The sequence below is a fragment of the Phaenicophaeus curvirostris genome, chromosome 37 (assembly GCF_032191515.1).
Source record: "Phaenicophaeus curvirostris isolate KB17595 chromosome 37, BPBGC_Pcur_1.0, whole genome shotgun sequence".
NCBI classification, from domain to species: Eukaryota; Metazoa; Chordata; class Aves; order Cuculiformes; family Cuculidae; genus Phaenicophaeus; species Phaenicophaeus curvirostris.
This window is the reverse complement of record NC_091428.1, coordinates 209,117-222,935: the sequence shown is the minus strand read 5'-3', so window position 1 is coordinate 222,935 and position 13,819 is coordinate 209,117. Positions and strand designations below refer to the sequence as shown.

The following is a 13,819-nucleotide window of genomic DNA, read 5'->3' as shown; positions in this document are numbered from 1 at the left end:
ATGTCCCCAAATCTCTGATCCAAACCCATTTATTATCTCATGAAGTGTTTTGTCAATGACATGCAGTTAGAGGTATTAGCTGAGACTCTGCTCTGCCTTTTCTATTTATAGAAGGGTGATGTCAAATATGCTCCAATTTCTGTCTCCATGTCTGCGACAACTCTAAACCACAGCCAGTTTTATTTTTACACCAACACTATAAATCCAGTCATTTGCAATCTAGTTGCATGCTCATTAGCTACAAAACACAGCAATTCAGCTCATTTCTGCTCATTCTACTAATCTCCTGGTTTTACTCCATTTATTTGAAACTTTTGCTGCTGCTCCTCCACAAAATACAACACTGTCCCTTCTAAGATTAATTGATTTTGGACTCGATGATCCTGGAGGTCTTTTCCAACCTAGTGATTCTGTGATGATTAATTTAATCCTAATTTGGACCAAGTCAGGTAGTAAATGGATCACTTTTGCTTGATTGTTAGTGAAATGTAAGCACATTAATAAAATTTTGTTTATCAATTACCATCAAATGAAGTAAATTTATTGAATAAATTCCAGTCTGATTGCTATAATAGTTGGAAAAATATCACTATTGATAGTGATTCTCACTATTAGTCTTTTCTGACTGCAGTTGCTGGGGGCAATCCTTCATTAATTGGTTACAATATGGGGCAGCTCCTCCATAATGAGTGTTGCTTTGCTCAGAAAGCCTAAAACATTGTCATATTTTATGTCAATTACCAGTAATTTTAATATCTTTGCATCAAGGCATCTTGTAATAGTTAGCATATGCTACAGTAAGCGTCTTAAAGTTCCTTGAGATGAGTTAGTTATATTGTATACAGTTGTGTTCCATAATGTTGTCTTTGGAATGCAAATAAAACCACAGGCTAATGAAAAAACATCCCTTGATCCTAATTTCTCATTGCACAGGCTAAGTCACTTACATGAGGGGTGGAGCTGAGCTTTTTAAACAAATCTGCCAGTGCATTTTCCCCAAAGTTAATGGAAAAGCAGCTCTCTGGAAAACAGAAAAAAAGACTCAACACACATTCAATTACTCTAATACAGTATTTTCGAGCCATGTAACCATTGCCAGTCAAAATGACAAAACTAAATTGCTGTTATCATTTTATTAAGGGTATCCACTGTATAAGGAGCTAACTAAAATGTGCAAAACTAGAAAAAACATGCATAGTACTTTTAGCTTCCAAAGAGGAGAACGGAAGCAGTGGCAATGCTTCATTTTACTTTGCACTGTGACTGCAGGTCTTGCCCAAGTTCACACTTCAGTAAGTGTGCACCCAGCACTGTTGCAGAATTTTAAATGGTCTGGAATAGAGGCTACTGCTAATTGAATTCTATTTCATTAGAAGAATATATTATCATTGAACAAGATAGATTATTTATGTGGATGAAAGTATTTTTTTCAGGCACAGTCAACCAATCATTCAAACTTCGCAAAAGTATTTTAAACTAGTGATAAATATCTGAGATTGTACAACTGACAACACAAAGTTTGTAATTGTTACCAATGTATGTATTTTACATTAAAGTAGTATTTATTTTGCACATTCCTCTCTCACAACTTACCTTGAGGCTACAAAGGCTAAATAAGTTAGGTTCCCGTTTCTTCTCAACCCTTTCTTCTCAACCTCAGACTAGGGCATGCATTGTGCAGAATGCTGATGTTCAAAGACAACAAGTTAAGAATTTGGAATTTCTTAAAGCATAAGCATGATGTTTTAAACAACTATTCCAGACTCTTTTCTCTTGTATACACAGGTGTTCCGAGTGAAGCATTCCTTTAGGAATTTTTCTTTTTTAAAAAATAAAATAATAAAAAAAAATCACATACTTACAATGTGACTTGAGGTTTTATACACTACATGTTCTTGCTAGAAGTTAACATCTACTTTGCTAAGCTCACATGATAGTCACATTAAAAAAAAAAAGTCTTACTCATTCCAAGCTAAGTCATCTGAGCAGGCAGCAGGCAAGGCAGTAAATAAACCACTCCAAAGGCTCCCACTATTTTCATCACAATCACAGCTTTCAGTTTTCAATTAAAAAAGAAGAAAATGTTCTACTGAATTCTTCCGTTTTTAAAAGTGTATATGTGTGTGTGTATACACCACCCCACCCCCCACCCTCACCCCCCCCCCAAGAAAGAGAAATGTCTAACTTGGGTCCATTTGATAGTGAACTATGTGTTGAAAGAGACATTGGGGAGTTCAAAAATTCCTGAAAAGACTTCTTCAGGAATTTATTTTGATTTCATGTTTGAGACAATTACTTTATCAAACAGAACTAGATCTATTAATCTGATTTCTCGGATATCCTCTGAGCCAGTTCAAGTGCTTCATGGTTTTCATGTGTCTATAGTTTACACACTGATGTCATTCTTTAGAAATTGCATTTGCCAGACAAGCACACTTCCCATTCTCTTAAAGGAATTTGGCCACTGTGTTTCCTACAGCTCTCCCTCCTTCCTGACATAGTGTTAACAGCTGCCAGAATTCATGAACATCCACAGGAAGATCTTAAACATCTATGTGACATTAAGGTGATAGGTACTTTCTTGTGCCAATAATTTATGAAAATATTATTTGGAAGGCTTAAAGATATTTTTATGATCAAACCAAGATGTCACAGCCTCCAAAAACCAAGAGCTTCATTTTTACTGTATACCACCAGTTCCTAAATGGGCCAAAAAGTCTTCCTCTAAATTACATTTGTAAACCACTGCCCATAGTTTTATAACATAAAATGCACATGTAAGATTGAACTGTTATGAAAGCAATCAGTATTTCTTAAACCACCTACAAGACGTTGAGAAGTCTTTAAGAAGTGGCTAGAGGAACCTTCTCAGTCAAGTTTTGCTCAAGTAGTCAACAAAACATCCAAACATTCCAAGTCCAACACAGATCTGTTCTTTTTATTCTCTACATGCATTCAATATGCATAAAGAGAACAAGTCAAACATACCTGCATGTCATTTCTTTGGAGAATCTGCAGTGAGACATCCCCAACCAGCTAGAAGTACAGGACCATTCCAACACAAGCTGCTTCATCTCTTCCTGCCCCAGGACTCCAAAATCTCAATGACTCCACATATAAAAAAAAATAAAAAAATCTCTACTTCAGTCCCACTTTAGAATTTTTTTCATCCTTCCCTGTCCTATTTTTAACTTTGAGTCCTTAGGTATTTATCTTTTTTTTTTTTTTTAATTACAAAAGGGAGCTTAGAAGATCCTTAATTAACTTTATTTCCATCTTAGAAAAGAAAGCTTTAAGGTATTAGCGGCAAATATTTAAATTTTATCAATCAGTGATATTTTTTAATTTTATTACAACTTTAATAGGTACAAAAATACAGATATTTATAACATAAGTATTCATCAAATGAAAAAAGTCTTACAGGAAAACAGTGAGAATTACTTTTTCCATTGTATTGAATCTGTAACACAACTTAACCTTAACCTGATTTCAGAAAAGGCACAGGAAACATAAGGGGCTGCTCTTCTGTCTACCTGAAACCTTACAATTAAATTGAGAACAAAGATTATAAAAATTAAATTGTATTAAGCATATAAAATAGGGTACCAGCCTGCTATTTAAGTACATTCTGAGTTTTAAATACTGCCTTAAGCATACTGACTTGAGCCAACTATATTTGGACAGAGATTAAAAAACCTAAAAGCTGAAGCAACAAAATGAATCAAGGGGGTTTCAATCTCTAAAACAATCTCCCATTGCTTCCGACAAAGTGCACTTTATATATTTTGCAAAGAAAGTAAACTTGACATGCTTAAAATGTACATATAAGCTACATATTATTATTCTCTGGAAGCTTTATAAAGAAAAAGTGGGTTACTTTCCCTTTAAAAGATTTGCCACTACAGTCTGTTTTAAACACAAAAAAATTACAATGTATTTTTCCTAACAGATATTATTTTTTTCCAGAGTACTGCAGGGTACAAATTAGCACCAATGCAAATTTATATTGCAAATAATTTCTGTCATTGATGATTGTCATTAATGTCAATATGATGACTCATACTAGCACTCATAGCACCAAGAATTCACTTTCTTCCACACAGAATTGTATTTACAAAAACCAGAGATCCCCAACCTAACTTTCCTCGAGATAAAGCTAATGGTAGTCTGTGGACAGGAAAAGATGGATACAGAATAACTGAAGGTACGCTGTTTGTCAATGGGCTCTTGGAAAATTGGGATATATCAGTTACCATACAGGTAGGAAAAGTTTAGTGTGTGTTAGACATAACCAACAGCGGCAGGAACATAAGCCATCCATTTATTCAACAAGAACAACCCTGCAACCATCAAAACACAAAACACGTCCACAAACATCACAGTTCCTCAACCCTAACCTATTAAGAATCAATATTTAAGGATAAGTTTACTGCAGTTAATCTTGTGAAAATTACTCAAACCTGAATAGAGACAAAGCTGCACCTAAGTTATTGTTACTGCACTCACTAATTTCTGCTCAAGAAGTTGAGAATATTTAGCCTATTACTAGAGTAAAACAAATGATTCTACAACACTTCATTAGTGGATTTGTCAGCAAGTTTTACGTATATGTAGCTTTACAGGTATGTGGGAAACCAGGAATAGTGAGAAGAGACTGAAAAACAAATATTTGAGTTTTCACATCATTGACTGAAGTGAGAATCAGTCGCCAAGCTATGCAAGAACACCACTTAAAACATGGGCTACATACCTAAAAAGGAACTTCCTTTCTGTGTATAAAGAGAAGAGGTTGGGACTGTATCTGAGTAAGAGCACAAGACCATGATGACACATCATTATTCAGTCAATGACACACACATATTAAAACACACGCACATCTTAGGGATGCAACAATGCTTTAAAAAAATAAAGTTACTCATGTAACCTAAATACTTTATTTCTACTCTAACATCATCTGCCAGAAAGAAAAAAAAACACAGTAATTTTGTTTTTATCATTTCTTAGATCTCTTTCCTATCCGATTTGATTTTCTCCTTTGGGAATATTTACCCTTTGGCCATAAAGTTTTTTCTTCATACTTCAGACTTTATCCTAAAGTTTCAAGATAAGGCCTCAAATTTTAAGATATTAATGATTTTTTTTAATTAACAAGATTGCTATAAATAATAATTTATACATTAGACCAGAGATGGCCACCATTTAAATTAATAGGTTAATATATTTTGCAGTTGGGTTAGATGTTAAAAAAATGCAAAATGTGCAGGAAACTTTCATTTTTTAATATCCTGTTAAAGTTTCCACATCCCATTCTGTTTTCTGGTAAGTGTTACAGTTGAGTGGACTACCAGGAATTATATGAGAGTTTTTAATTAGAGGCACCTGGTATGTAATTAAGGTACCAACTAATGACTAAAATTTTCCTTTAGTTTTCCTCCTTTTAAAATAAATCTACTGACCAAGAATTCTCAAGTCCTTCCTCTCCTTAGACACCCTAAGTAAAAACTGACCAACAACTGCAGACTATCAATATTAGCTTATTCTCATTCTCTCATCATCTCCATTTACAATAGCTCTTTTCAACCATCAGAACTCAACATAAATTTACAATCGAAGTTTAAATCTACTGAAAACAAGCTTGTTTTCTGCTTCAGAGTCCATGAAAGATAACTAAGGAAGTCCGCCCCCAGAAATGGGGTAAAAAACAACTGAAACAAAATAATAGTATTTTTACTAGCTTGTCCCAGTCTTTTGAAATAAAAAAAGAATAAACATAAGATACAATTATTCTGGACTTTGTCTCCAATGCCAGCCAGTAGTTAACTGCTAGGGAAATGGTATAAAGAAACAAATCAAATCTAAAGTGACATTTCCTGTGGTATACCTGCCTCTAGAAATCAAGTTAAGGACTTTCTAACACTGAAGAACAAAACTAAAACCATCAATGTTTAATAGTCAGCTTCTGTCTATGACTACTGCCCTTTAAAAAACCTTTACACATTTGACATCCACATCACTTAACTATCAATTCCGCAACTTGTGTGTTCTGTGTAAAAACCACAGTTTTATTGCTTTAAAGCTGTAAACTAAAACCTGAGGAGCTCAGAGCCGGAGAGAATTTTTAACTGGAAGAAAAACAACTACAAAAAAGTAATTCCTTAACTATCTTTTCCATACCATTATGATTCATTCCTCACTTGTTTCCTCAACTCACTTTCTCCTGTATTTCTGTTCCTGAAGAACTGTGGTGGGTTGAACTCTGGCTGGATGCCAGGTGCCCACCAAGCCACTCTCACTTGCTCTCCTCAGCTGGACAGGGCAGAGAAAATATAATGAAAGGCTCGTGGGTCAAGATTAGGACAGTGAGATCACCCAGCAATTACAGTCACGGGCAAAACAGACTTGACTCAGAGAAACATTAAATTTCCAGAAGGCAGACTTTGGTCTGTTCAGAATGCTGGTTGGTAAAGTCCCATGGGAGACAGCCCTTAAGGGCAACAGAGCCCACAAGGGCTGGGCACTCTTCAAAAGGGAAATCCTTGCACCTCAGGAGAAAGCCATCCCCTTGTTCCGGAAAAAGAGCCGGCAGGGGAAAAAAACCAGTTTGGTTGAGTAGGAGCATCTTGAGAGACATCAAAAAGAAGAGGAATGTCTATGAGCGTTGGAAGAAGGGACAGGCATCTTGGGTGGACTACAGGGAGGAAGTGGGATCGGGAAGAGAAAAAATCAGGAGGCCTAAGGCTCAACTAGAAATCAGATTGGCAAAGTCTGTGAAAGATAATAAATCTTTCTATAAATATATTAACAATGAAAGGAGGACTGGGAAGAATATTCAGTCCCTACTGGATGCAGAAGGAACAACAGTGACAGGGGATGAGGAAAAGGCTGAGGTACTTAATGCCTTCTTTGCCTCAGTCTTTAATAGTAAGGAAAGTTGTTCCCTCTGTGTACAAACGCAGGTGTTAGAGGAGCAGAATGAGGCTCCAATGATCCAAGAGGAGGTGGTTAGAGACTTGCTTGCCCAACTAGACACTCACAAGTCTATGGAGCTGGATGGGATCCACCCAAGGGTATTAAAGGAGCTGGCAGGTGTACTTGCCAAACCCCTTTCCATCATCTTCCAGCAGTCCTGGAAGACTGGGGAAGTTCCACTGGAATGGAGGCTGGCTGATGTTGTGCCCATCTACGAGAAGGGTCTCAGGGAGGACCCAGAAAACTACAGGCCTGTCAGTCTGACCTCAGTGCCAGGGAAAGTCATGGAACAGGTGATCTTGAGTGCTATCAAGAAGCACATGCAAGAAAACCAGGTGATCAGGCCCAGTCAACATGGGTTCACAAGAGGCAGGTCTTGCCAAACTAACCTGATCGCCTTCTATGACCAAGGGACTCAACTACTGGATGAGGGAAAGGCTGTGGATGTATCTTCCTGGACTTCAGTAAAGCCTTTGACACAGTTTCTCACAGCATTCTGCTTGAGAAACTGTCAGCCTCAGGCCTGGACAAGCGCACACTCTACTGGGTGGAAAACTGGTTGGATGGCCGGGCCCAGAGAGTGGTGGGAAATGGTGTGAAATCCAGCTGGAGGCCAGTGACAAGTGGGGTTCCCCAGGTCTCAGTGCTCGGTCCAGCCCTGTTCAATGTCTTCATCAATGACCTGGATGAAGGCATTGAGTGCACCCTTAGCAAGTTTGCGGATGATACTAAGCTGGGTGGAAGTTTCGAACTGCTGGAGGGTAGGGAGGCTCCAAAGGGATCTGAACAGGCTAGACCGCTGGGCTGAGAGCAATGGGATGAGGTTTAACAAGGCCAAGTGCCGGGTCCTGCACTTGGGGCACAACAACCCTATGCAGTGCTACAGACTAGGAGAAGACTGGCTAGAAAGCCGCCTGGAGGAGAGGGACCTGGGGGTGTTGGTTGACAGCCGCCTGAACATGAGCCAGCAGTGTGCCCAGGTGGCCAAGAAGGCCAATGGCATCTTGACTTGTATCAGAAACAGCGTGACCAGCAGGTCCAGGGAGATTATTGTCCCTCTGTACTCGGCACTGGTGAGACCGCTCCCCGAATACTGTGTTCAGTTCTGGGCCCCTCACCACAAGAAGGATGTTGAGGCTCTGGAGCGAGTCCAGAGAAGGGCAACAAAGCTGGTGAAGGGGCTGGAGAACAGTTCTTACGAGGAGCGGCTGAGAGAGCTGGGGTTGTTTAGCCTGGAGAAGAGGAGGCTGAGGGGAGACCTCATTGCTCTCTACAACTACCTGAAAGGAGGTTGTAGAGAGGAGGGTGCTGGCCTCTTCCCCCAAGTGACAGGGGACAGGACAAGAGGGAATGGCCTCAAGCTCCGCCAGGGGAGATTTAGGTTGGACATTAGGAAAAAATTCTTCACAGAAGGGGTCATTGGGCACTGGAACAGGCTGCCCAGGGAGGTGGTTGATTCACCTTCCCTGGAGGTGTTCAAGGGACGGGTGGACGAGGTGCTGAGGGGCATGGTTTAGTGTTTGATAGGAATGGTTGGACTCGATGATCCGGTGGGTCTCTTCCAACCTGGTTATTCTATGATTCACGTGCAGCGAGACAAGAGCTGGTTACAGAATCTATTTCCCACTTATATGCACACAGATAAAATTTCCCAGACATCTTATGCAAATTCTATTACTCTCCAAGGACTAATTTTAATGTTGTTATGAACTTCACAACAGTCAAAACTCTTGGTAACTTGGAGCTCTGGAGCCAACTCTCTGCCTGACCTTGCATTTGAGATAGAGAAACACTCCAAACAGAGGTGATCACAGAAGAGACATCTGTTCAGCATAGATCATACTTCACACAAGACATTATCATCTCCAAAGAATGAACAGTATCTGGGAAAAAAATGCTTGAAAAAACATGCTATCAGAGAGACAATCTGTCTAACATGCAAAAAATAAACTTACTTAGATGAAACTTAACTCTAGTTCAAATCAAAATAATCCACTTCTCGAAATATTAACTACTTCTTGTATCAGTATATAATTTGAACTGTGTTAGTGTCATTGTAACTGAACTAATAACCAGTGGGAATTTTAGCAACCTACTCTGTAACCTGGATGCAACAAACTCGTAACATAATCAAAATCAGCATTCATGGTTTCCATAAATCAAGCAAACAGAAGAGCCACACTAAGCAATAAAGAAATTCCTCATACAAGATTACAATGCTACTAACTTCTAATCTCTTTTTCTCAGCTCCGAGGCTTAAACTGCAGCAGCACAGAAATTCAAAGGAAGAAAATACAAACTAAACTCAGAGCTGGAAGCACCAAGGGCAGTGGTATATAGGACACTGAGCTAGCTCCACACTAGCATCATTAAACCACTTGCAGATTATTCTGGTTTGAGCTAAAGCAGAACCCATTTTTTAACTTTTCAGCTAAGCCTCGTCTAAGTAACTTCATTTTCTGAAAGTTAACTGCATGTTTTTCAGACAGTGTCTGTTTCTAGGAGTGATAACACTTAAAATTTCATGGTTATCACCAAAGTAATGAGTCATTGGTATGCAGAAAAGCCATTGTTTATACCTGTTTCTATGGAAGCCAAGGTTCCTCTGAAGTTGGTGGAATGTGTAAGTCAAAAGGGTGAAAAAGGGTTGCTCCTGGAGGGAGAAGTGGGCAGGACAGGTGACCCCAAATTGACCAACAGAGGATTCCATCCCATATACGTCATACTTGGTATAAACCTGAGAGATCACAAGGGTCAAGCCCTCTTCTTTGATGGCTGGCATCTAATACTAACCTCATCTGTCCTTTTGCCCCTGATCCCAGATCTGTGCGTTCCTGAATCCAGCCCAGGACCTTTCCCTGTGCCTGCTCTGCAACATCAGTGGTGGGTTGATTTCATATATTTGTATATATTTTATTATTTTTGTATTAATAATATTTTCCTTATTATTATTGTTTTATTAAAGCAGTTTTAGTTTCCAACCCACAAGTCTCTCTCTCATTTACCTTTCCCTGGGGTGGGGATTAGAACCACAACTGCCCATTGTTTAGCTGCTGACCAAGCCAGGTGGGGCACAGGTGACAGGTCCAGGGGGACGTATCCACATGATACAGCATTCACCACATGAGCATGCAGGCCTGCAACAGCTCTGACTGGGATCTCCACAGTTGTTCACTGCCTAGTGTAGACTTTCCCACTCTGTTTCCCAGTCTATAAACATAAGGAAACAGCTTGTTCAGGTAATAACAAACGATCACAAAAGTTAAGCAATCGTCATCTGAAGTGCTGTTCAGTATTACCACACAGTTCTCTCAGTAAAACTATCAAACATTAGCAATAAGCCAGTATAGAAACTTCCACAAAATACAAATTCTACAAGAGTAACTATGTCGTCTTAGACTGTGGTGGGTTGACCCTGGCTGGATGCCAGGTGCCCGCCAAGCCACTCTCACTCTCCCCTCCTCAGCTGGACAGGGGGGGAGAAAATACAACAAAAGGCTTGTGGGTTAAGATAAGGACAGGGAGATCACTCAGCAATCACCATCATGGGCAAACCAGACTCGACTCAGGGAAATTAATTTAACTTGTTGCCAATCAAAAGTCAGAGTAGGATAATGAGAAATAAACCCCAATATTAAAACACCTTCCCCCTCACCCTTCCCTTTTTCCTGGGCTTAACTTCACTCCCGAATTCACTACCTTCTCCCCGCAAGCAGCACAGGGTGACAGGGAATGGGGGTTGCAGTCAATTCATCAGACATTATCTCCGCCACTTCTTCCTCCTCATACTCCTCCCCTGTTCCAGTGTGGGAACCCACCCACAGGAGACAATCCTCCACAACTTCTCCAGCGCGGGTTCTTTCCACAGGCTGTAGTCCTTCAGGAATGGACTGCACCAGTGTGGGTTGCTCCACGGGCTCCTCCCCCTCCTTCTCCACTGACCTTGGTGTCTGTAGGGTTGTTTCTCATGCATATTCTCACTCTTTTCTACCGGCTGCTGTTGCGCAGCAGTTTCTTCCCCTTCTTAAATATGTTATCCCAGGGGTGCTACCACCATCACTGTTTGGCTCAGTGTTGGCCAGTGGTGAGTCTGTTTTGGAAACTTCTAGCAGTTTCTCACTGAAGCCACCCCTGTAGCCTCCCTTCTACCAAAACCTTGGCATGCAAACCCAATGCATATATACAACAGCTTTCTCAAAAGTATCTAGACACCAATAAATTATACTTTTTTCTGACATAAAGAATATAGAGACTGAAAAAAAAGGTTAGCTTAAGTAAATTTAGTTTTCTAACACCTCAGAAAACTTTTTCTACAAAAAATGACACAAACCACCATCCACTTACAAATTCAAAGAGAAGGAACATTTACAATGTTCCTGTTCAGCAAAGCCAGTAGCAATAACACAGGTTATGAAAGGGATCCAAAGCAAGAAGCAGTCACCAAGCTGTTCAGTCAGACCACACTAAAACTTTCTAACCTAAAAATAACACACAAGTTCATGATTTGCATACCCTGCAGTGACAGGAAACAGGATCTTATAATTGATTTCTTGCTTGCAGCAACACTTGAGAACTGTTACCCGTTTTAATTTTTTTTTTTTGAGAACTCTAAGCGTCTTTATCTAGTATGAACATAATAAGCCCATATCTACTTTACCTTTCCCATCTTGAAGTCCACTCCTTAAAAGCTAATCAGGTATACCCATTTTATCATCAATCTTTTACTAATAGAATTTAAATAAGTCATAGCACAGTTGATTGTACTAAACAGGACTATTTAACACCCTAAGGCAGCACACATACTAATTCCTGTCTCTGCCTGAGCCAGTGCAGTTTTTGTAGGGTGCAGCCTTAATAAACCCCACTGTGACCAAATACTTAACATCAGTCTCGTGCTTACAGTCACAATAAGAGTGATCCAGATAGATAAACTGCAACTTGTCTTGAAAATGAAGACTGTGTTAAAACTAGACAAAATCGAGACTCGGGTGTTGAACTTGCCATCGGTTCTGTGGCATAAACTATCGAATCAGAAGTATCACATTCAACATTTGTTTTGGTAAAATAGATAAGACCTTCTGCCTCTGAAAGGTATACACGAGACTGCTCTATACACTGAACGAGGAAGCATGAAAAAAACAAAAAAACAAAAAAACCACAACCCCGCAGCAAGCACGTCCAGGAGCACACAAAGGCCTGCTCACAGCTCCTCCGCTCGGCCCGGTAGAGCCCCCGGAGACCGCAGCAGCGGCAGGGCTCCCTCAGTACTCAGGGCAACGGGGAGTGTCCTCAGCTCGCAACAGGGTCGAGCCTGCTCCCGCTCTCACCCTTGGGAGCAGCAGGACCACCCTCAGCCTCCCTCAACGGCTCCCCCATGCCACACACGCACTCACCGGCTCACAACGCCGGTCTTGATCTTGATCTGCCTCAAGCGCGGGTCGGCCATAACAGGACTGGCGAAGAAGCAGCGCAGATTAGGCCCTAGCGCCACAGAGACAGGATACACCACAGACAACGCACCCTAATTCTGCGCATGCGCGAAGCTGGCCAGGCCAGGTGCGGGCGGGCTCTGCGGGGCTGCGACCGCCCTTCGAGCGGCCAAGCGTAATTCACCATTTCTTCGTAAGCACACACGCAAAAAAAGTCCGAATCCACCCTCAAATGCAGCAACAAGAGTTATTCTGAGGTAGAAACAAAGTAAAATGCAACATTAGCACTGGTGGTTTAGTCCTAGAATTATAGTCAATCGACGGTTCAAGGGCTGTTTTCCTTCATGCTTACACTTAGTTGAGGCTAATCATTTAAGGAGTCAAGTTCTAGAAAAATAATCCTTTGGGTTTATGTTTGAAAGAGCTTTCCCTGAATGAACATTTAAATCAAAAGAAAGAAAAAATAGCTTCAATGAATAAATAATAAAGACAAATATAGCTTTGGTGGAGTAAAATTCAGGAAGGTCTGCATAGACCTTTTTTTTCACATCCTTTTGTCCTTAGTCACTTGTCCTGACTCTCAACGCTATTAGTGACCAATACCTCTTGAGAAAAAACAGCTACAGGGGAGGATCTCCTATTCCTTTTGATGACATGCCAGTTAAGGGTCATTAGCCAGCAATTGCAGTAGTGCAGCTGGCACTATTAGGCCCCCTGCAGACACGGTATAAGGAGGGCCAATGATAGGGGGCTAGGTGAAGTAACAATTGATGACATTTAGGTTTAACAGGATAACAATTGTTTAGCTTTTTAGCAATTAGTCAGCTCGAGTTAAGCACAAAGAAAGGACTAACACTTAAGAGTAAACAGAATAGTAATAATTTAGCCGAAGCAACTGACACTTAAAGAATAGCAGAATAGAAACTGCTCACACTTAAAGAATACATAGGATGACAGTTGTTTAGCTAAAGCAACATATTTCTATAAGCCTTTGTGTAGGAAGGGGGTCTGTTGCTAGATGATTTCTGATAAGCAAGACAAGTCATCTGGAACTGTGATAAGAGTTGGCAAGGATGGCAAGGATCCAGAGAACATACGCGCAGATTGAAGTTAAAGGAAGTTAAGACAATCGACTTTATCCCTGAGAAGACACTGCACAGGTACAAACAGGAAGAAGACTCTTCTCAAATTCATTACACTAAGAAGCGGGGAGAGGTTATGAATATGTATAGGCAGTTTTTTTGAATTTTATGAATATGTAACACTTTGCTGTATAAAGCCAAGACAAGTTGCCACAATGGGCATGCACGGTTTTTTGAGAAATAATTCCCCCGTGCGTCTCAGCGCTGAAAAAACATACCTACTTTATAACTTCATAAGTTATAGAGTCATGATTCCGCGTGTCGCCAAGATCACTCAAG

General features: G+C 40.3%; 1 protein-coding gene across 1 annotated transcript in view; it reads right to left on the bottom strand.

Annotated features, from left to right (window-relative positions):
* The window catches only part of LOC138732739 (tubulin-specific chaperone A-like), a 29,234-nt gene extending 16,819 nt beyond the window's left edge, over nucleotides 1–12,415 (bottom strand). The window contains exon 1 of the mRNA XM_069879391.1: nucleotides 12,363–12,415. Coding sequence (XP_069735492.1) covers nucleotides 12,363–12,415 — 53 coding nt within the window. The remainder of the gene's footprint in view (nucleotides 1–12,362) is intronic.
* Between the last annotated feature and the right edge of the window lie 1,404 nt (nucleotides 12,416–13,819).